At 32.7% G+C, this 23313-nt stretch overlaps 1 protein-coding gene across 2 annotated transcripts; it reads right to left on the bottom strand.

The window, feature by feature from the left end:
• Window positions 1-410: 410 nt before the first annotated feature.
• LOC134252249 (zinc finger protein castor homolog 1-like) lies at window positions 411-23194 on the bottom strand. 2 transcript variants are annotated; one of them, XM_062734684.1, is made up of 10 exons: window positions 23119-23194; window positions 18198-19354; window positions 5983-6109; window positions 5229-5481; window positions 4697-4913; window positions 4469-4606; window positions 3713-4364; window positions 3473-3595; window positions 3250-3367; window positions 411-3040 (listed from the first exon to the last, which is right to left on the bottom strand). In XM_062734684.1, exons 2-10 carry the CDS (start codon window positions 19303-19305, stop codon window positions 881-883), a joined length of 4896 nt encoding a protein of 1631 aa, XP_062590668.1. In that variant the 5' UTR covers window positions 19306-19354; window positions 23119-23194; the 3' UTR covers window positions 411-880. The 2 variants fall into 2 exon arrangements, with proteins under 2 accessions (XP_062590668.1, XP_062590676.1); XM_062734692.1 differs by lacking the exon at window positions 23119-23194 and adding an exon at window positions 22855-23056.
• Between the last annotated feature and the right edge of the window lie 119 nt (window positions 23195-23313).

Here is a 23313-nt window from a genome sequence, read left to right as displayed (position 1 = left end):
GAAATAAACATAACAGCTGACTGGAATGTTAATTTCTGACAAACTGAGAACTGAAATCATATGTGCAATGCAGAAATTAAAATCAAGCATCCATTCAATGATTGTGCTTACAGCTTATAATTGTTGTAATACTGTTGGATTTCATCAATATTATGATCTATACAATAATTACTCTTTCAAGTGTAAACTCAGCAGTATTTATATATTATTTATATCTCAAATCTTTCACACTACAAAAATAAATACCGGTACATTAGTATTTCACTCAAAAATCAACAATGGTTTAGCATGACAGAAAAAATTATAATGCCATCAAAAATGGTTACATCTCACGAATATAGAGGAATGCACTGCAAACAGCATCTGACAAAAATGGAATGTGGTCCAAAAGTGGAATGTTTAGTTTTAAAAAAAAATATCCAGCAGTTTTATCAACATTGCTTTGAATATCACAGGAAAATGCTTGAAAACTGAATTCAATAACTGAATTAACTGCCATCAGAAAAAGTGTGATGATAAAAAATGTACATGGAATGAACCTTAATTGGAATGACCTAGTTAATATAGTAATACTGATTATGCTACAAAAAAAATGTTTATGGCATGGAAATGTACTAAAAAAGGAATGTTGGTGCAATATACACATGTATAAATAATTTTGACAATATGAATCATATATCAAAAACAATAATGTTTACAGACTCTGAGAGAGAACATACTTGATGAAAAATAAACTAAAATATATGACAAATCTAGCTTTTATGCTATTGATTTAAACAAGGGGGGAAAAATAAAAATTTGACAGTCCATGATTGTTGATTTAGTAACAAAGTGAAATAATTTGTGAAGTTTTATAAAACTGTCCATAAACTTGCATTTTCTACAGAGAGTCATTAGCATGTTTGATGTTGTGGGATGCTATCTGAGCGGGGCCCAGCACTGCATAGTTACAGCCAGACTTCATACAATGGTAATGGGTCTGTTTCAGTTCATAGGGGCACTTCGCAACCTCACACTTATCACCGACTCCAAACTTCTGAAATCCCTGCGAGTTGATGTTATCCAGCTTGGCGTGGTATTTTCGGTGAGTGAGGACTTTGCTGGAGTCTGTACAGTTATAGTTACACTTCAGACAGTGGAAGTGGGAGGCCTTGCCTTCGAATTCGCAGGCGTCACGTCCACAGGGTTGGTTCATTCTGAACTGCTGCATCTCTCCGCCAGTGAGACTATCGATTCTCTCGTGCCTCAGTGTGTGTTGAATGAGGCGAGATCGATCACTGAAGCTGTAGCCACAGTCTGGACGTCTGCAGTGGAAGTGAGTGATTCCCTGGCGATAGGCACATTTTACAAACTGACAGTCATCCTTATGTCTGACTCGGATATATCCATCAGGAATACTGTCGTCTTTGTTGCTCTTGCTACTGGCACTACCACTACTGATCCTTCTTTGTTTGACAACAATTTCACCGCTGTCGACGAAATCATTATGTTTGGTTCTCACTCGTTTTCTTCCTGACCTCTTAGAAATGCTAGTAATGTTCTCCGACATGTTGCTGTCATCAGCTGAAGTCTCAAAGCTGTTCTCATCCATTGTCTCCTCTTCAATATTATTGCTACCTTCAGCCTCAGATATAACCAATTTTCCATCTTCATCATCATCTGCATCTAAGTTATTGTTTTGAAGATCAGATGTGGAGTGAGCTTTCTGAGCTTTGGCGATAAGATTGGAGAAGGTGGATGGATTCAGATTAAGAGAGTCTGATGCATTGAGTTCCCCTTCCAATGAATTATGCTCATCGTCAGATTCCTGGGCTGACCCTTTCTCTGGGTCAGAGGTCACGTGATCTTGGTTTGTAGCCATTGGTGTTTGATCAGGCTTTGGTGCAATGGTTATGGGAAAAGCTGTCTTTCCCATTAATGGCTGGGTATCATTCTTGCCAAATTTCAATCCATGTTTAGATACATGAGCCTTCACCCTGTTCATGTCAGAGAAAGCTTGATTGCACTCAAAACAGTGATAATGGTCTTTCTTCTTGAGCTTACAAAATGGTCGACCACAGTTTTGCTCCAAACCATAATGCATCTTGTTCTTCAAATCGATCCAGCTTGGTTGTGGAATAGGGTTTCCACCTTGCTGCAAAAGAACTGCCAAAGGTAGAGGGTGTCCTGCACTAGCTAACAGCCCTGGAGATAACATGGTTGGAGCAATAGCTGCCGATACCATGGGCAGAGCAGTGAGTGCACCAGAAACTGACATTGGGTGGAAAATAGTGGAATCTATAGCTGGAACTGAAGGCATCTGACCTGACTGTCCTGAGGCAATACTTGATAAAGGATAAAATGTTCCTGATGTTTTGATCATAGCTTTTGCATCTGCTGGGGCAATGGGAATGAAGCCAGCAGTGGAAATGGTCTCTGAGGGTGGGATTAGAGGGGGATCTTCTTTGCTTGTGCTGGGGGTCTCTGTCTGCTCGTGCTTCTTGTTGTGCTGTATCATGGTGCTGTGACGGACAAAGGAATAATCGCATTTAGGTCTCACACAATGGAAATGACGATTAGCCTTGTTGTTGTGGCAATGAGGTCTGCGACAATTGACATTCCTATCGAAGAATTCAAAGCCTTCGTAAATGGTGACAAAGCTATGGAAATCTTTGGCGTGCAGGTTTAGGACATCTAGTCTATCAGTAGCCTGGTAACAGCGAGGGCGAGCACAGTGGTAATGTTCCTTCATTCTGTAAAGGCACAACTCATCTGGGCAGGGATTGTTCTCTTCAAACTTCTTGAATCCATTGATAACTGTTGGGTCTTCACCAGAAGAATTCAGCATCTCAGACTCTGTGAGTTCTACTTTGGGGATGACGGGGATGGTGTTACGGGGGTACTTTGGAGGTCGACCCCTCTTCCTTGGTGTATCCTCCGTTGACTTTGGTGAGGTCTTGTATGTCTTTCCAGCAGAGCTTCGAGCATACTCATGAATGCGGTAGTGTTCTAGTCTGCCAAATGTGGGGCCTTCATGTGGTACTACATGGGTGCAACCAGACTGAAATAAAGGATAGTATAAATGAAGCAACGGTTTAGGTTTCACCAATTACAATAGAATTCATTGATTTATTTTTAAGAATTCATACTTTCATCAGTTAAGTGAGGCTAATTCTGATCAACATATCGCAAAATGAATTGCAGCACAAGATAACAAATGTGAAACAAATTCAATGATGAATGAGAGTCCATATGATTAGTACCCCTTACCCATATACAGTGGTAGTGTCTCTGGTTACCGCTATACTGACAATTCTCTGGGCAGGCCTCAGTCTCTGTATACATAGTATAGGCCACAGGAGTAATACGATCTTGTAATTCATGAAATCTACAAAACATAAAAAAATGATCTTAATACCAGGAATTAAGAAACACACAAGAAAATGTCTCTTAGAAGCAGTATACATTTACACATCCTTGAAGATTAGCCTACCTGGCATGTTCTCTCACTCCATCTTTAGACTTAAATAAGACCAGACATCCGTCTACTCTACAATGATAGTGGTCCTTGTACAGGTACTGACAGCGAGAGTTACAGGGGTCATTGGCTGTATATCTGTCAACAGAAAGTCATTAGAATTATACAACCGGTACATATAAAAGGTAGTTATTCTTGAATATTAGACAAATGTAGCTCTGCTTTCCCACATTTTATATTAATATTGCTAGTTACCTGATGAGGTAGTTTTTCCAAGACTCGTCCCTCTCCTTGCGTTCCTGGGTGTTGGGGGAGGGTTTGGATAACAGCATGGGAGGGACAGAGATTGGAAGAGGGACCTTGGGAGAGGACTCCTTCATCCCTGGTATTGCATTTGGCATGATGGCGTTCCCAGTCTCAGACTTAATCGGGGTAGACATTGCACCTGGACTCTCCCCCACAGCAGTGCATCCTGGTATAGGTAAGGTAAGGGAATCGTTCAGTTTCTCCCCGCTGAGCTGATCTGCATGTTTGGACAGAACCATGGCTTCTTCCTCTGACTGAGAAATATCTTTGGTGTCAGAACAATCAGACTTTAGACTTTTCACATCAGAATTACTGTCCTCCATCGATTGTTCTGACATCGGGATCTTGGAGTCGCAACTCTCCTCCTTAAAATCATCCTCTGTGATTTCTGTTTTAATTGAGATTGGTAGAGACATGTGACTAAGGGGGCTAGATGTGAAGGAGGAGTTTTCTCCCACTACACCTCCCCCAAACTGCATACTGGAATCCATGTCAGTACTGTCCTCTCGAAATTTTCTGTAGGCAGTTTCAAAATCTCGCCGTTCATGCTTTCTCTTATGGGAAAATAATTGAGCAGTCGAATGCAGAACATAAATGCAGCCTGAAAAATAGTGGAAAAGATTATTAGAATAGAACAACTTGGTAATTAAAATGCATTTTATTACTATTCATCATTTTTTGGTGCTTTGATTTTTAAACACTTACCTGGCCTGATGCAGTGGATATGGTTACTGAGTTTGGAATATCTACATCCAATGTAACCACAGTGTTCATACTTCATAAACTTCTTAAATCCATCACGACCCAGTACTTCATCCTTCTGGTGATAAGTTTTATGTTTTTCTGAGGCAAAAACAGAACAGAGTTACTCCCCTTTCTTCAGAGCATATTTTTTCACAACACACTACAGATGGTAAAATAACTCAAACTCACCCATATCTGCTTTGTTTTTGAATGTAAAGTTACATCCTGGTCTTCTACAATGAAAGTGAGTTGTTCTCTGGCCGTAAAAAGCACACATTGGTGTCCCACAATCCTCTGTGGCGCGGAATCTCTGGAATCCTTCCTGTATGATGGCGGAGTCTTTTCTGTGGTAGTTAGCATGCATCTGAACATCGGAGGTACTGATGTAAACTTTATCACATCCAGGCTTAAGAAAATAAATGGTAAAGTCAAAAATACATGTACATAGGTGCCTTGAATAGTTTGCTGATATAACTGACAAGCTAAAGTACTGTCCAGCATATAATTTTCAAGAAACATGATTTTTGTGACTTATGAATTTGCTATCCTAATGATGATACTTTAAAAAAAAATCTCACTATTGCTCTATATATTCATGTAGATAAAAATATGAGAGAATGAAATTTTTGCAAGCAAATTTGTCTTGTATACATAGGAAAAAATAAAGTTCTCCCAAATAAAGATTGATTTACAGTAGATGATATTGACAAGGAAGTATTACCTGGAGACAGTGGTAGTGGGTCTGGCGGCCATTGTGGGTACAGCTACCATACTTCTGACAGCAGTCGTCTAGGGGACTGTACCGCATGAAGCCGTGCTGGAGGGACTCCTCTCTCTTACGGTGCCACTTGTAATGGCGCACCATCTCCTCCTTCTTAACAAAGACCCGGAAATTACAGTCCATGCAGTGGAAGTGTTCCCTGTATCCCAGCTCCTTACAGTACTTAATCTTACAGTCGGTACCACTGCTAAACCTACAATATAGCAATATATCCTTACAGTTCATAATCTTACAATTGGTGCCACTGCATTTGTTTCAGAAGCTACAAGACAAACATTAAACAAATAAGTATTACAGTTTCTGGGGTAGATACAATGATTTAGCCACCTAAGGAATACGATCTTCACCTCGGCTCATTGGGCTTGGTGAAGATTGTACTCCTCAGGTGGCTAAATTATTATATTGACCTCAAAAACAGCAATTGTGTAATGGTTAGTTTGTAGCTTCTGAAGCAAAAACTGACTGATATTTTGTACTTTGAAATATAAAATGTAGGTCAAATGCAGCATTCTAAGCAAAGAAGGAACTAAACTTTTATAGATACACGTTTGAGCAAAATTGTGATAAGCTGGGAAGAGACCTTGATCCCAATGCATGTGGTAGTCTGGGGATGTACAGGCATACGACATAATGTCAAGGTCAATCCAACACCCTCCCCCCTTCAACAGCTTAGGGGTGGGGGACAAAATCCTACCTTTTAAGGTATTTGGAATAGTCAGGAAGTCCTGGGTGTTTGATTGGGCTCGGGGAACCAGGACTCTGGTTGTTGAATACGGCTTTGATGTAGGCTGCACTGTTTGTAAATTTATCATCCTTTATAACTGTAAAAAAAAAAAATTGAATATTAAGGAATATTTATGTTTCATGTTATCTAAGATGTATATGGTACCATGATATATATATATATGTCCACCTTATGGACATTTATCATAAACTTTTGGTAGTAAAAATATTTTTAGGTTTGACAAATTATAAATCTTATATTCTCTCTTGCAAATGTTGATAAAAATGGAGTATATTTGGAGCATTTAAATAGCTCTGAAAACCACATATTCTCAAAAAATTCTAAATACATGTAAATGATAAAAATGCAGAGTGAATTTACTGACGTTCATTAATTAAAAAAGAAAAAAGTTTTTAATAACAAAGTATAATTAAGACCACAAAAATATGCAAAAATTTTAACCATTAGGAAAACTTTGCAATTGCCTTTTAATTTTCTATATACCTAAAAGTTTCATTTGTTCTCCAACATAAGTATTCAATATTGAGAAATTTATTAATCACACATATTTCTTGCCTATATTTCTGTTAATTCTTTTAAAGCGTTCAAGTTTCTGATCTTTCAAAAGATTAATATTTGACTGTTTTTGAAAACTTTTCTTTATAAAATTCATGTCCCTTTAAATCTTGGACAGCATTCAACAATAGAAGATTATGTACATTTTTACGTGTTCAAACTGTCGTTTCTGGAGGAAAAACTGTTCTGTTTTTAAATGACAGCTTAAATTGTGAATAAAAGTGAAATAAATCTTCAATGCTGTCCATTTTGGCAGAATTTCAAAAACCTGATACTGTTCTCAAGATTGACAATGTTTTCAAAAATAAAAGGTAAAAAAAAAATCCTCAAATTATATAAAACATTTATTGAAAGAAATGTTATCCTTTGTTTTTTAAAGTTTCAATTTATGATGTATATCTTCATTATCATAAATATTTCAACTTCACAGAAGTTTTCTTTGTAAAAAAGATACATCAAATGTGAAAAACTAATTTTCATACCAAACCCCTTGACACCTTGGAAAATAAATTTTCTTGAAACAACAGAAAATGACAAAATCTTGTATATTTTTAATTATAAAAACCTTCCATCAACATCAGCACATAACTAAATGACAATATGTCAAGAAATTAATAAATTTCTTGAAATTTTAATTGCAAATTTTTAAAATTTGAATATTAAATTTGTGTAAATGGAAATCTTTCAGAAAATTTTGAATTTGTCTACTTTTAACTCAAACTTTTTCTCTGCCCCAAACATAGAAAAATAATTTGAATAATTCTTCAAAATCAGAATAGCAAAGAAAATAATAAAATAACAAAAGGCCAAAGAACAAATTCATTAAATGGTTTTTAATTTATTATGAAAACACGATTATATGACAGAATGATTTACCGAGTCAATTTTCATCTAATTAAGACAGAATAATAAAGAAAAAAGAATGCAAGAAGATAAAACTTTTCCCCCAAAGATTTTGTAAAATAGCTTGTACATAAAATACATCTTAATGATGCTCTTGCACCTGTAGCATGTTGATCATGTCGATATTGTCACACAAAGGAATCAAAACGTGAAAGAAATATCTAATAATTTACAAAAAAATTTACAAAATCTGCTAAAGTACAGATCGACATGAAAAAAAGATATAGATTGTAGATCAACAAAAGCCCATTTTTTTTCTTCTTTGTTTTGGAAGTGGGAACATTTTTTGTGCTTATTTCAACTAGAGCTACTATCCCCCCCCCCCCTGCCCCTAATCTATTACCAGTTTACTCATCATAAATACCCTTAGTAGTTCTTTACTTCTTTACTTCCAAGAAATAAATATGTCTTTGTGTGAATTAAAAACTCATTGATTTTTTTTTTAAATAAGAGGAATTATAAGGACAATTAATGACTGAGACCTTATAGAATGTTATGAAGATTATCGATACAGTAACTTTAGAAGGAAAAAAATCCCACATTGATTAAAATTTTGAAATTTAGACAAATTTCACACTTCAGTGTCATTATAGGTTTATCTTTAGCCCAAAGAAAATACTTTTCCTTTCTGTCTAACACATTAATCTTTACCTTTAAAGATTTTTTTTTTCACCGTAATATATTATCAAAGTTCATCACATAAACGAAAATTCAACATTTAATATTTAAATATTTTTATTTACTCATATTCATGTTCAAATCAAGTACAAATTTTAATGGTGATAATGATTTAAAACATTAGACATACGACTAAAAAGGTTAAGTCAGCTGTTACGTAACTTTTAAAAAGTATAACATACCCCCCCCCCCCCCTAATAAATAATGAGTATGTCCACCCTTACATCAGTTGATGTAACTGTATGTATATGATGTATAAAATTAAAAGTTCATAAATATCTTGATTTGAAATTTTTTTTTATAATGCATGCACCTGTGTTTGATTGTCGGATGCTATACAAAGTAGCAACCCTTGGTTTTCCATTCCAAGAAGTATGTCAAAACAGTGAGACATACTTGTATGTATAGAGGTGTGAAATGGTACAAATTTCCACCTGCAACATTCTTTCAACTTCCTTTTTGAGAACTTCCTGCTAGAGGTACAAGTACCTGCATTTGCACACTTAAATATAATTTTGGATAAGCCTTGGCATTACTTATTTGAAAGAAAAAATGGGATCTAATAGATGAAACATTAATTTTTCTCTTTTGAACCTCTGCAATCAATAGGAAATTAAAGAAATTGCATAACCAAAGTTTCATGGGAAAATCATGCTGTTATTTTTTCTCCCCTTTAGAAATACCACTGAAAAAAATAAAACCCTAAGCAGTAACATATAATAGTAAAACATTTAATCTGGACACTTTTTGTTCCATAGAAAGTTGCCAGATCAGTCAACATTCCAGGTGAAACAAGATCTCAAACAATTCAATTTCGTTTACATCATATTAGGCAAGACTTCGGAAAATACATCATTTGGATAATGCAAGCTTCACTGTACAACAAATCTACACATGAAACTCAATCTTTTATGCAGGTTATTAATTTTTTTTTACCTAACAGAACACTATAAACAACAAATGACTTATCAATACAAAGTCCATACAGTTTTGACCTTTTATCATCATCTCACCTAGAGCGGGGACTTGTGGGACAAACACATTGCCAATTTGTGGAAAAACATTTCATTTTCACACAAAACTCTATAACATTATCCATTACCAAGTGACAAAAGTGGAAATGCTTACCATAAACCCTGACATTAATTGTTGCATAAAATTTTTGTTTATAAATATTTTATTTTTAACCAAAACTTTACATTTCATTTTCAGGTATGTAAATTAATTCTCCATAAATCTTGTTTCTTTATTTACAGCAAAGTGTCGAAATTTGGAAATCTGACCAAAAGGAAAACTTTTGATGGCTCAGAAAAAGAAGAATGTTGTAAACAGCTATTAGGTGCCTAGCGGATATATGTTGAATTAGAAGTCATCTTTTTTTTGCAGTCTAAGCCTGCTATACACATGACATTTAAAACCAATAAAATCAGCTCAAAAAACTCAATACAGTGCCATTTGAAATCCCATGATCTTGTGATCTACCATATCTAATAAAGGGCATCATCAAAATGAAAAAAAAGAATTCTAGTGAACAAACAAGAAAATGAAGACAGACTATTGTAATTAGTGTTTAATTAACTTAGCAAGACTTTATAATAATAATTAGTTCCAATTTGCATCTACAATAGACATATACATCTACACGCCATTTAAACCAATATATCACCCAGAATGTGTCAAGATTCTTATAAAGTGCTTACTCTCAAAAAACTTTCTTAATCATTCAAAATTTCCTCTAAAAACCTCTTTTTCTTTTTTGTTAGCATAAATTTCATCAATATATTATCCTAGGCCAATTAAAGGAACACTTTAATATCGGAGAATTGTATGGAATACAATATTCAATAATAAATCAATAATAGGCAAGTTAAATGACAGGACTAATTAACAAAAACATTTTAATTATAGGCTTCCAGTTTATCCCCCCTGTGATATCTGAGTAGATACTTTAATGAAAATATTACCACTTTCCTATGTTACTGTTATTTTACAGGAACCAATTAAATATCAACTGAATCTGCACCATTTTCTTTATAATAATATTTGTATGAGGGTAAAACATTTTCATGCCCTTGTATTAAAAGATTCAGGAATATATAGTTTTAGCCCTGTCCGTCTGTCTGTTTGTCCTCAAAAACTTTAACCTTGGCCATAACTTTTGAGTTGATGGGGCTATGGCTTTCATATTTAAGAGGTGTATTCCTTATGATAGGACCTTTCTACAGGTTCCACCAAATTTTACCTTGTGATCTTGACCTTGGAGTTTGACCCACTTTTACCACAAAAAAAAATCCGAACTTTAACTTTGGCCATAACATTTGAATAATTGGTGCTAGGATTTTCATACTTCAGATGTGTATTCAATATGACAAGACCTTGAAATGAATTAAAAAATATTTGACCTTTTGACCTTGAACTTATAGCTTGACTCACATTTTAAAATCTTTAACCTTGACCATAACTTTTGAACTGTTAGTACTAGGGCTTTGATATTTCACAGGTGTATTCTTTATGACAATCTTCCTTTGGATACCAACAACTCTGACCTTTGACCTTGGAGTTTGACTTGCATTGGATAAACTTCAACCCTAGCTCTAGGCTACCATAGGGGGGCATCAGTGTATCACCAACACATCTTGTTTTATTTATAAATCAGGAATGAATAAAACTATTTTAGATACAGGGTATACAGGCATGATAGATGGAGCATACTTTTTATGCCCTCAGATCGAAAGATCCCAGAGGTATATTGTTTTTGTCCTGTCTGTCTGTTTTTCTGTCTGTCTGTTATCAACAAAACCTAGCCCATAACTTTTGAGTGGGTGGGGATATGGCTTTCATATTTCATAGGTGTATACCTTGTGAAAAGACCTTTCTTTGGGTACCACCAAATACCTCTTGACCTTGGAGTTTGACCTACTTTTACAAAAGAAACCCAAACTTTGCCCTAAGCCATAACTTTTGAATAGCTTGTACTAGGGCTTTCATACTAATTGTGACTTTTTGACCTTGACCTTGAATTTGACTTGCATTGGAAAAACTTCAAATCTTCCCATAAGCTGCAATATGGGGACATCAGTGTTTCATAAACACACCTTGTTCTTTTCTCCCCACCCCCTTTTTTTTAGTTTAGTGAAACAATTTAATATCACGAAGGCATGCAGTGCAGAACAGGCATACAATATCTTACATTTTGTTAAAATGTAATTTTTTTCCCTTAAAACTTCACATTTAATTTGATCTGAGAAATGAGTATGCACTCTGCAAACTGACAGAAATGCAACTGACATTTACAAAAAGTAAGAGATTGTAAGATTTGCTTTAAAACATCTTTTATTTTAAATTACCAATGCTAAAGTTTCTGATGCAAAAAAATAATTGATATATTACACAAAATTCTTATGTAAAGGCATGTGTTAAAAGCATCAATGCTCATATGTTTAGTTAAACCATAACTGCACAGAAGCTTACATTCAAGGACCACCCCCCCCCCCTCCCCTTCCAACTTGTTACTATAAACTTTATGGTTCATCTCTGCAAAATCTTCAGATTTATTTCATTGCATTTCCTCTTTTGTACTTATTTTACAATTTTTTTGGGATTTCCTTAAAAGTTTTACTCTTCAGCTAATTTTAAGACAGAAAATTGACAATCGAATATTGTCGTTTTTTTTAAATTGACCTAACCAATCACTGATACTGACAGATAATGGAATAAAACTTCCTGAAGTTTTTTCTCGGCTCCAAAAACACTATTTCTGTCATTTTAAGAAATTTCTAGTCACTTTTCTCAAATATATATCATTTTGACATCACCTTTATGAATGTATAATAACATAAATTTACATACAACGCATGATTTTATGCTAAAAGTAAATTATTTTGGGACATTTTTGTCATTAAGAATTAGATAATTAGCTTTATATACATGCAGTTATATTCCTCTTCAGAATCTGGCAAGATGAATTACAAAATCAGGCCACAGAAATGTAGTGTTATAATTTTTTTTCACGACTTCTTCCAAGGTCCATTTTGAAGCCATATGTCATATGATATTAGAAATGATAAATTTTTGGATATAAATACCCTTCTACTATTTGATTGTCTTTAAGAATAAAAATCTCTTCATTCCTTGAAAAAAAACGAATTCATAACAGTCTTATTAAAAAACTCAAAATTAGCAAAAGAAAAAAAAAGAAAATTATATATTTATATAGTGGAAAATTTGATTTGTTATAAATAAATTTTTCTTTTTATTTACAAACTAGTCAAAAAAAAAAAAATGGCTAAAATTTCAAAATTTTAAAAATTTATAGAGCGCAAGTTTGTTCAAAAAAAAATATTTCATTGATATTATAATTCAACAATATCAAAACAAACACATGCGCTCGGTGATAATTGGGTTGCAAATGTCTTTTTTTTTTTTAATTTTAGTTTATTTTATAATTTCAAATTTTGCACAATTTAGAATACACACACATTTTACAATATGGAGGCACATTTTTTATGAAAAGATTTTTGAAAAGATCATGCATCAAATTTTTAAATATACTAACTTCAAACAGATTTTAACAAACCCTGATATATCACAATAGGTTTTGAAATACTTCTGAAATTCAGGTTTTGTTGTTTTATAAGAAGCTTTCTGTTTGAATCAGAAATTCACGACAATGGAATTTTGAAATGATCGACTTAAAAACGTCAAACAGACGGAACTTTAAAAACTGCAGTTTTCCATTTAATCATAAATAGCTAGATAAAAATTCATACTTTTAACAACCTACGTTATCAAATAACGTCGCTAGGGCAGGCAAGATAAGACAAACTTTGGTTGCTATGGAATCCAGGTAAAGCTAGATACCACCCACTTAATTTGGATATTAAGAACATAAAATTTAAGGTCAAATATTTGAATTGTGTCCCATGTACATATCATATATTGAGAAAGTTGATAAGTAAGCCAGAAAAACTTTGCATTTCAGGTTAACTAGGCATGCACTTTAAAAAAAATTTTTACCAAGGTTTTTATGGTATGACAAACGATAACAAAATCCAGAAATTTTATAGAGGCTTAAATGAATATTTAGATTTGTGAAAAGTGTCATGGATAACTGAAGAAATAAAATCAATTCAGGCTTTCTTTGAATTCCACTTAATATTTCATTTTTTATTCCACTTTTTTTTCTTTTGCTCGTTTTATTCCATTTCCCATCAGAAATCTATATTTTTAAAAGGAATTATTGAACTGTTTTCTGTCTCACCCATAAAGCCTAAAGAATTTGCAAGCAACATCAACCACCTAGCTAACCCATTAAGTAAATTATTGAAAAATAGCCTGATTGCCATGGAAACACCTTTGATATTGGAAAACGATTTTCATGTTACATAAAACAGAAAAACCAATATTTATCAATAAATTTATTGATTGCAGTATCTCGGTGTGAATTTTGGGGTCCCAATTTACATATCGATCTTACATACTTTGTTTGGACATTTCTTTAGTAGGCCAATTAATACCCGCTAACAATTGTCAAAAAGATAAACAAGAGAGAAAAAAAAGAATATCTTTCATTTACTGAAATCAAAGGATATGTCATTTGGTTATTGACAAGCTGAGAGACAAGAGGCTTTAGGGATTCGGAGCTTGTGCTTTGTGGAAGGTGAGCTTCCAAGAAATATAATATGGACATGCTACATCTGATATCACATAAATCTGCTCAACTCGATTAATAATTCAATGACACAGATCGAAGAAATTTTACAGGTGCCTGCCACCGCGACTAAACTATTGCCACAGCAACCAACGGACCGTTCCTGTCCGTTAGCCTTCTTTTCTCTGTGCTACCTCCTATCATTGCCACAATGCCACAGCTACAACAGTAATAATTACAGACTTCCCTAACCCTGCCAACCAAATCATGAAATACACATTCAACATTTAATTTTTTTTCTTCTGTGAATATTTAAACTAAAATTGATGAATTACGTCATTAAATCAAAGTGAACTTTAGTATAATATACCATTGCTTTCAAAGAATTTCAATCCATATAGTGCAATATTTGGTAATTTATTTAAAATGCTTTCATAATTATATATGAAGTTATTCAATGGTTAAAGATTTTGTGGTCTTTTCAGTGAATAATTCACATCTAGCATAGCAACGATAAACATTGAAAAAAGGTCTTCTTGGCAACCGCATAAACCTTTTGTCCTTCAAGTAGATAAATCATTGAATGCTTATTGGGAAAATTAATCAATCGCATTTTACAAACAAAATTCTTACTCAGGTTTTGCAGAAAAATGAAGGCGCCATTGGCAACCTTTCATTTAAACTCCACAGCCGAGCTATTGAATTTATTCAACTGAAAGTAAAGGGGGCCGAAAAATTCTACCTTTTTACATAATACATAAGAATATTCTAAAGGAAAAGGAAAAAAATGGCAAATAATATTTATGTAAAAAATAAATATTCTACCCTGAAAGCAATTCGGGGATAAAAGAAAGGGGGAGCCTATTGATTTTTTTTTCTGTGGCAAGAAAGGTTCATTTACAAATTATCAAACTTCTGCATGTAGAAAACTTTTTATCACGTCAAATCTTAAATGTCAAACTTTCTTTGAAAAAAATATATACTTGCACACAGGATCTGAGTACTAAGTATGGCCTATTTTACAATGAAATTCACATGGATTTAGAGTATCTCAAGACCTGACATCATCAAAACCCTCTCCTCAAAATGAATTCTAATTCAAGGGTTTTATCATTAAAAAATCTGCCCATATCAAATCTCGTCAGTGCTCTTATGTGGAGAACAATGACTTAACGAGAAGTCGAGCAATTTTTTTTGTACAAAACCATTGTTTCAAACAATCAATTAAAAAACATAAAAAGAACTTTGTGAATCTAAAGTTAATATCCCTCCTTGATTCTCATTTTGTTTAAACATCATTATAACAAGTGCCTAAGGAATTATACTGTTTAAACTAAAATTCTCAAGCAACTAGAGATGTCAGAGTTACCAACAGATTCCATGCATGCTGCATTAAGTGCATATACAGTGATTTTACCATCCCCAAATACATGTACAGTTTCTTAAATTATACTTATTAGAACTATTCATATAATAAAAAAAAGTATTTCAATACCTATCAATCATCAAAATAGGATGAAACAAAAATACATGTATTCACTTATAATACAGAATTTATTGTTTCTTGCATGTATTAACTTCAACCCCACACTTTGGGTACAACATAAGATACCTACCATATATATTTCATACTTTATTATTAAGGACACACACAAAAAAATTCTCTACCTATCTTTAGGAACAAATAATTTGAAAGGTTATAAGAAGCCCCCCCCCCCCTTTTTTTCTTTCAGGAGGGCTACCAGTAGAGCAATTACACTGTAACCTCGATCTCTACAATTTGAATGCTCTGGACACTTACTAATTAAAGGCAATAGTAAGGACTGCTTCAAAGATATTTTTCATAAGCAAAGATTTATTCAAAAATTGGCAAATAAAAGAATGACAATTTAATGACCCAGAAGGTTGCTTGCTCAAATCTGTCATGTTGTGTCCCTAGACAGAGCATCTACTAAATGGGCATTGGGGGGGGGGGGGGGAGATCCACCAGGGGAGGAGCAATATTATCTTGCATTTACTTCAAAAGGTATAACTTTATACTAGCTGCTTGAACTTACCAGTATAATCTAAAGTATATTTAGATCTTTTATACCTTAACAACACAGATATGATTTTTAAGCTGAACTGATAAATCTAAGGACTCTTTAATTATGAATTTTAAAAACATCTTTCTTCATTTTTTTTCTTTTTCTTTTTTTTAATTGTTATTTCCATACTTTTAAAATTGTTCACTTTTTGGCAACTGACGAAATAAAATTCAATGAATGTGACACTTAGTTTAAAATGCAGCTAATTTTGGAACATGTATGTTTTTAAAAAAAAAAAAAAAAACAATCCAACAGTTAAGCAAAGTTATTTAAATTTCGATCTCTCAATTACCATCTGTAGAATAAATATTTCATGCATTCTAGAAATCTCCTAACAACCCCATGTTGAGATCACAAAATATAAAACAATTTATATTAATAAAACAAATCTATACAAATGTAATATCAGACATTTTAATGATCTAATTTTGTAAAAATATTTCATGTGTGGAATATTTTTCCATTTACATGTTCAGCATATGCATGTTCATAAGTGTATGAGTCATAATTTGATTTTTGTCCCTTATATATTTACTGATAACCCATTTTTTTGTAAATTAAATGTTACTGAGAGTTCAATTTCCATGATTTTAATTTAATTAAAGCAGAAATTGTTAAGATTTTCTTAAAATGCTATGAAATCCTATCTTGGCAAAATTTTAACTGCTGTAATTTTTTTTAACACAGTAATTTCCTAACAAATTTGAGATGTAGCCTTTTGATTTGGCATCTGGTATAAGGTATCACTGCAACACCTTATAAATGAAATTACATGTATTTTCAAATATTTGTAAAGAAACTTTTATTAACCAAACTTTTTTATTTTGGGAAGGGGGTGGGGGTTGCAAGACTGGTGTGAAATTCTTTAAATAGAACCCTTACTCTCATGATTTCAGCTCAAAGCTTCATCCCTCCATGCAATCCTATCAACTTTTTATGTGAAGAGAAGTTTCTCTTCATTTTAAATTGAAGGTCCCATTTGAATTAAAACAAAATAAAGGCATACATTTGCTTAAAACTTTTGAAACAAAGTTTCCCTTCTACAGACCTGAATTCAGGCATTTGTCAAATTTGTAATAATTGATGACTGTATACAATGAGTTGGACACATTGTGTGTGCAAATTAATATCTTAAAATCTCCTAATTATTTTACGACTTGGGCTCTTAAGATTAAAAGAATTAAATGCTACAAGAAATTCAATATTACACACAAATATAAGCCTTCCCAATCACTGTTTTTTTTTTATATTTCACATAATTCTTATATGCTTGAATAGATCCCATGCTTTAGTGTTATTTTATCGTCTTTGACCCAAAATCAAGCTGTATAGATTTTAAGTCTGTAAATAGGCTTTTAAATGGATTTATTTTAAATAACAAGTTTGGGTATTTTTGAAAAAGTTATTTGACCAGAACTAAGAATCAGTCTTTTAAAAAGAAATCTACACAATAGAATGTTTTGGGTTGCCAAGGTAATATGGTTCAATAGTTGGGGTTATAAAGAGATTTTATACAGAACCCTAGCCAAGAATATTTTTTTTCTTCATTTATTGGTGTGTGTTACGACTTAACAGCACTTTGTTTAGACTTGTCATGAAAAAGAAAATTGAAATCAATAAACAAATTTTGACAAGAAATATTGAATCAATAGCTGTAGTTCTTTAAGTAAGTAAGACTACATGATTATGTATTCAGACCAAATTGATAAAATATTAAGTCAAAATATATGACTTACTACAAAATTATTTTCAGATACATTTATTTCTTCTCCTGCTAATAAATGAAGCATATGAAATATACGTAATTACATAAGGTTAAATTTAATTCCACTGGAAAAATACCACTTTAAATTTGCTTGATACTTTTCTCTCAATGTATGAAATGGTACATTTTAAAATTAAAGGCAGTATGAACTTTGGTATCTCAAACATTGATAACTCAAATAGAATGAATGTCAACAAGTCCCAAGTAGTTTTTCTTTGATTATTTTACCACAAATATCTTGATTTCATAGATATAATTTTTTTTTAGGGGTGGGGAGGGGGTGTACCATCTGTCAAAGTTTGATATTTTGTAACAGGGTTTGACTGTGGATAAGACTGAAATAATGTACCATAGGAAGCTGATTTCTAATCCAGGAATGACAGCAAAACTCATCCAACCCTAATTTTATTCTTTATATATACTTCATATTAAGTTATCCAATGCAAAAATTGTTAAAAAAAATTTGCATAAATGATTTAATTTTAAAAGACATCAAAATCAAATGTTTTTACATGTGCATTGTCACCTTCAACATTGGGTGATTTGATGTTTTTGGGAGGCTGGGTGCTTTTGTTGGGGGATTGGTTGACAAAGTTGGTAAAGATGCCTTTTTTCTCCGCTGAGGTCAGCGATGGAGGGGAAGTGGTTACCACATTATTTGCGACAACAGTTGATGAGACAAGGGGAGGAATGGCTTTGTTAACATGCAGCTTTGGCACATCGGGAGAAGTTTGTTCATGAAGAATAAGATTAGACGTAAAGTTATTGGAAGGAATTTGTGGAATGACTGACTCCGCGGAACCTCCGCTAAAACCGTACATAGATAATAACTCGTTCATCGTAGACTCGGCAAAATCTTTTAATACTGTCATTTCTTGCTTCTCTGTTTTTTCTGTGACTTTGAATTTGGGAGAAGTTGGTTTAGGTTGACTATTAGCAGAGTCTACATTAGAGTTTGTTCTCTGATCACAGGAAGTTTGCATTACGTGACTAGACTGATTCGATTCCTGAACATCTTTTTCAGCATTGTTGCTGCTGTCTTCTGCTGACTTGGCTATGGAGAGATCAAGGGGTGCTGTGCTGTTGCTATTAATGTTGCATTTGTTGCTGAAGGCCTGAGTTGACTTGCGGGGTTTTCGTGACTGCTTTCGACTGTGGAAAGAATTTTTAATACTGACGGATACAGGGCTATTATTCTCTGACTCTGCAGACTTAGATAAATCTTCCTTCCTCGACGAACTGTCATCTTCTTCCAAACTTGTATCTTCCTCGACTTCAGGCGGAAAGTCAGTATTTTGATTGTTTATTTCGTACCCTGCCAATTCATCACCGTCGTCCGCACATTCAAACTTATCAAGTATTTCCCTGACCTGAGCGATATTTCTTGGGGCCGAAGCTTTCCTGCTCTTCCGCCTTGATGACCTTCCATCGTTTTCTTTTTCCACTTCTTTGAGAATTTTTGCATTGTCTAGTTCTACAGAAGTATCGTTTGGATGGTTTTCAGCATCTTCATTTGTAATTGGTGCACCATCTTCCTCCTTCTTAAGTGTGATTTCAGAATGTTCTTCCCCATTTATCGATTTTAACTTTGCACATATTGCATCTAGAGTTCGAACTTTCACCTTAGCTGTCATTTTCCCAAATTCTTCTCAATTATTTCTTTAAAATCTTCATTACATTTCCCTGCCAAAGAAAAAAAGTCCAGCCTGAGTTTACCAATTCAGTGGTTGACTAGTATATGTATTAATGTTATAAATAAAATTTCTCTTCATTTTTTTTCCTGCTTTAATTTTACCCCCTAAAATGTTCCAGACATACAGTAACTGCAGGATTTTACAAATTTAGACATTCACATTAGATGCATTTGCCCTTTTTTTCTACAGCAATAACAATTAGTTCCTTATTTAGATCACTTATACTGTCACAATTATTTTACAGAAAAATTTGTGTCTGTTTCCTTGGTAACTTCAGTTTCACAGGAACTAGATTTTTTTCTTCCCTTTTACTTACAGAAGAAAATGGAACAACTTAGCAGTAAATCATCTGTGATTAAGGATGTGTCATTCACAAGATTTTGCTACATGACTGAATTCATGAAAATTTATATTATGCATGCTCAAATCAGCTAATGAACTACCATGAACCATTTTTACATTAATTTTTGAAAGACCTGATTTATGTGTCATATGCTGAAATTATTTTCCTTTAATGAACTGTCAAATGCTTTTTGTTTTACAGAAGTAAGTATGTAACTGTGTGGCAACAGATGAAATTCAAATACTGGTATTAATAAATTGCATATGTAATCTAAGATAATTTTTTTTTAGCAATTAAAAAAATTGGGCTTAATAAATCAACAAGGAAGTTATAATGAACACATTTTAAAGATGAAATTCTAGAATGGCTTATATGGCTGCAAAAAAAAATTCCATCATCAATTTTTTTTAATAAGAAAATCTCTTCATATACATGCATTATTAAAGATGTACATGTATCAAATTAAAAAAAAAAATCATTATTTAGAAAATCAAGCTTTTAAAATAGTATAATGCTTGACTAAAACTTATTCAAATATATTCAACAAATTTTAATATTCTAAAATTCAAAATCATGTAATTTTCAATATTTGAACATTTTCTTACCAAGGATAAACTTTTAAATCAACTTTTTTTTTGGTTCATTCACTTACTCAATGATATTTTTTTTTACCTGTTCTAATGTTCTCAATCCTGGGAGAATTATACAGGTATGTCTAACTATTCAAGCCTGGAGAGATAAATGTATGGATCTATCAATAAAAGCTAATTCTGCTGCAGCCTGTTTCCATGCTAACACTATACCAGTTTCCCTTTCCTCTGATTGTCCCAGGACACAAAACTCCTATCAGCTTACACCAAATCAAATTATTATTAGGTATTCAATACCTGTTCAATATACCTGTGAATTTGGCCATTTCCATGACAACCTGACTAGTGTGCAACTACAGGCATGCATAAATAATTCTGGGTTGCTATAACGATGCCTAGGTCCCAAAGTAGAATGAACAATGAAACAAGGTGAAATCAATCATCTTATATAGAGACAATTTATACACTGGCAGATTCAGCAATTCTACAGAATTTTTTTTTAAGCTAGTCAATTGAAACTGTTCGCACATGAGAAGATTTAATTGTTGTCTTTTGTAGATTCAAATCATTCAACAGTTGCAGGAATACTACAAACCTATTATTTCAAGAGAGGGCCAGAAAATTATCTGGATGGGGAATTATTGGATATCCATACTGAGTGAAAAATATCCATAGATTCACACTAAATTGCAATTTCTATTTTATGTGCTACTCCTTTGTTTCTCTCATTGCTAGGGAAATATATATCCAATATTTAAACAAAAATCACTGAATATCACAAAGTCAATTAATGTACATGTCAAATAATTTAAAGAGTACAGCCGAATGACGTAAAATGAGCTGGTGTTTGCATTCACAATTTATTTGTGTATTATATCAAATTGGAAATCTAGTCTAAATTACTTTATACAGCACTTATTAAATCTGCAATGCCAGAATTTATATTAAATCCTCTTTACAAATTTTGCTTAAAAAATAAAATTAAAATAAAAATAATTTCAAACAAATATGCCATAATATTGATGACTTTTATTTCGTCCCAATAAATTATTTTAAATGCACAAAATTCTGGGCCTTCCAAAGATATATAAACATTCTCAGGTAAAATTTTTATTGACAAGAGGTCAAACATGTATTATTCTTCAGTAAAGTAGAGAAATGTCGTTTAACAGCTTTACTTATTGTTGAAGTTACCACTGGAAACCATTGACATATCGGCAAAGCTTTCTCTAGTATGATAAATCATTAAAAAGTTATTTATATACCATAAAGATTTTACAGTTTTGAGGTAAAATGAAGTGTACAGAAAGCTTTTAAAATATGAAACATAATTTTTTTGCTGACTATTTTGCATATTTTCATATACATGAGTATGAAATGACAGCAAAATTTCCTTCAAGTTAGAAATTTTGAATTCTGCTTTGTTTAAATTATGAGGAAAAAAGGCAACCAAAAAATACTCATACCTTGCGATTTGGGGTTTAAAGCAAAGAACACAATGGGTCCTCATACTGCAATGGTCTTTTTATTTAAAAAATCCTTAATCTCGAGAGACTTTGTGTTTTAAACTGTGGTCAATGTACTATTAAATTTTTATTAAAGAATTTAACATTTACAGTTAAAGAGCAATTATGAAAAGACAAGAATAAAATAAAATAATTTACTGGTTGGGTGCCAACTCCCTACAGTAAATATAAGACTAATCTTTTAAAGTTCAAAATTTGAGACAAAAAGGTATCTCGTAACTATGACAATTACCAATGGGTGACCCCAAACAAAGAAATTTATTTCAGGTCAGGTAAAAAGATAAATAGCACAGTTGTTGTATATAAAGGGTGGCTTTACCAGATTATACATGATCCTACATGTTTTGGTGGCTATAAATGAAGACAGTTCCTATGGCAACAAAAACAAAATATTTTATCAGTCAACTTTAGAAATCTAATAAATAGCTCAAAGTAAACAATCTACATTAAAATTCAATGAAACTTAATTAATAGAAAATTATTCATATATTCTTTAAATAAGCAGCATCTTTTATGACAAAGATTTTAAATGGGCTTAATAGATTTTTTCTCATGCTGTGTATTTATGTACTTATATATTTTTAATATAAATCTGTTTACACTTTTCTCTTAAGTGCACAAATTTATAGAGTCATATCTAATGAACTTTGTAACACAGAATATTATTTCTGCTAATCTCAAACTGATAAAATGCAGAGTAACAATATATTATATTGTACATAAATAATGCATCGTATCATAATAAACCTCTAGATCTCTCTCAATCAAATACTGGAAAAAAATTGCAGAATGAAAAAAGAGATGCTGCAACATTATTTTTTTTTTTAAATTCAATATGACAACTAACCAACGCCAATACAGTTCATACTTGTAATACTGCCAGCTGGGATTAAAGCCCAAGCAGAAACGAGTCCAAATAACAACATGCAATTTTTTGCTTAAAAGTCAAATCTCGTGAATATTAGAAAGTATATAAAAGAATTTAGCAAAAATAATAGTGTATTTGGCAAACAATCAAAATGTTACGCACCCTTTTCTGACCTGTGATACATTGCAGTATGTGTACTTCGATAATAATTGTACACTACCTTTTTTGGGTGAAAAGTACAAAACTGTCACTAATTTTTTAACGGCAGTTTTCCTTGGTAAAACTACAAAACTGAACAACACTCTCTCGGACTCTATACGGAAATAAAATAACAATGTGTCTACTAAGCAAAATACTACCAAATAGGTCAAATTTTTACACTTTTGGAAAGTTTTTAAAGTTTCAAAATATACTACTTATCCTTACCTCACTCCTCCAGCCCATATGATGAGGTCTCGTTCATTGGCGTCTGCTGCGAGATTTGAGTACAAGTCTTCGTTCTGTTGTTTGTTTACTTTAAAGACCTCAGTTTGTTAGATTATTTGTGTTTTTACACTAAAGTTATCAAAAGTCGCGAACTGTCTCATGATTTTATGCAAAACCATATTTTTGGGCGAAACA

This window comes from Saccostrea cucullata, unplaced genomic scaffold, assembly GCF_032062105.1.
Source record: "Saccostrea cucullata isolate Sc308-1 unplaced genomic scaffold, CSIRO_AGI_Scuc_v1 ctg1, whole genome shotgun sequence".
NCBI classification, from domain to species: domain Eukaryota; kingdom Metazoa; phylum Mollusca; class Bivalvia; order Ostreida; family Ostreidae; genus Saccostrea; species Saccostrea cuccullata.
Note: the sequence above shows the minus strand (reverse complement) of the source record. Positions and strands in the feature narration are given on the sequence as shown.

Bases quoted from the DNA above. Each gene is read 5' to 3' on its own strand.
- LOC134252249 (XM_062734684.1), bottom strand. From the start codon at position 19,305: ATGACAGCTAAGGTGAAAGTTCGAACTCTAGATGCAATATGTGCAAAG. The intron at 6,110-18,197 runs GTGACAATGCAC...TTTTTTTTACAG, and splicing joins CAAATCACCCAATGTTGAAG to TTATAAAGGATGATAAATTT. The intron at 4,914-5,228 runs GTAATACTTCCT...TATTTTCTTAAG, and splicing joins CCCACTACCACTGTCTCCAG to CCTGGATGTGATAAAGTTTA.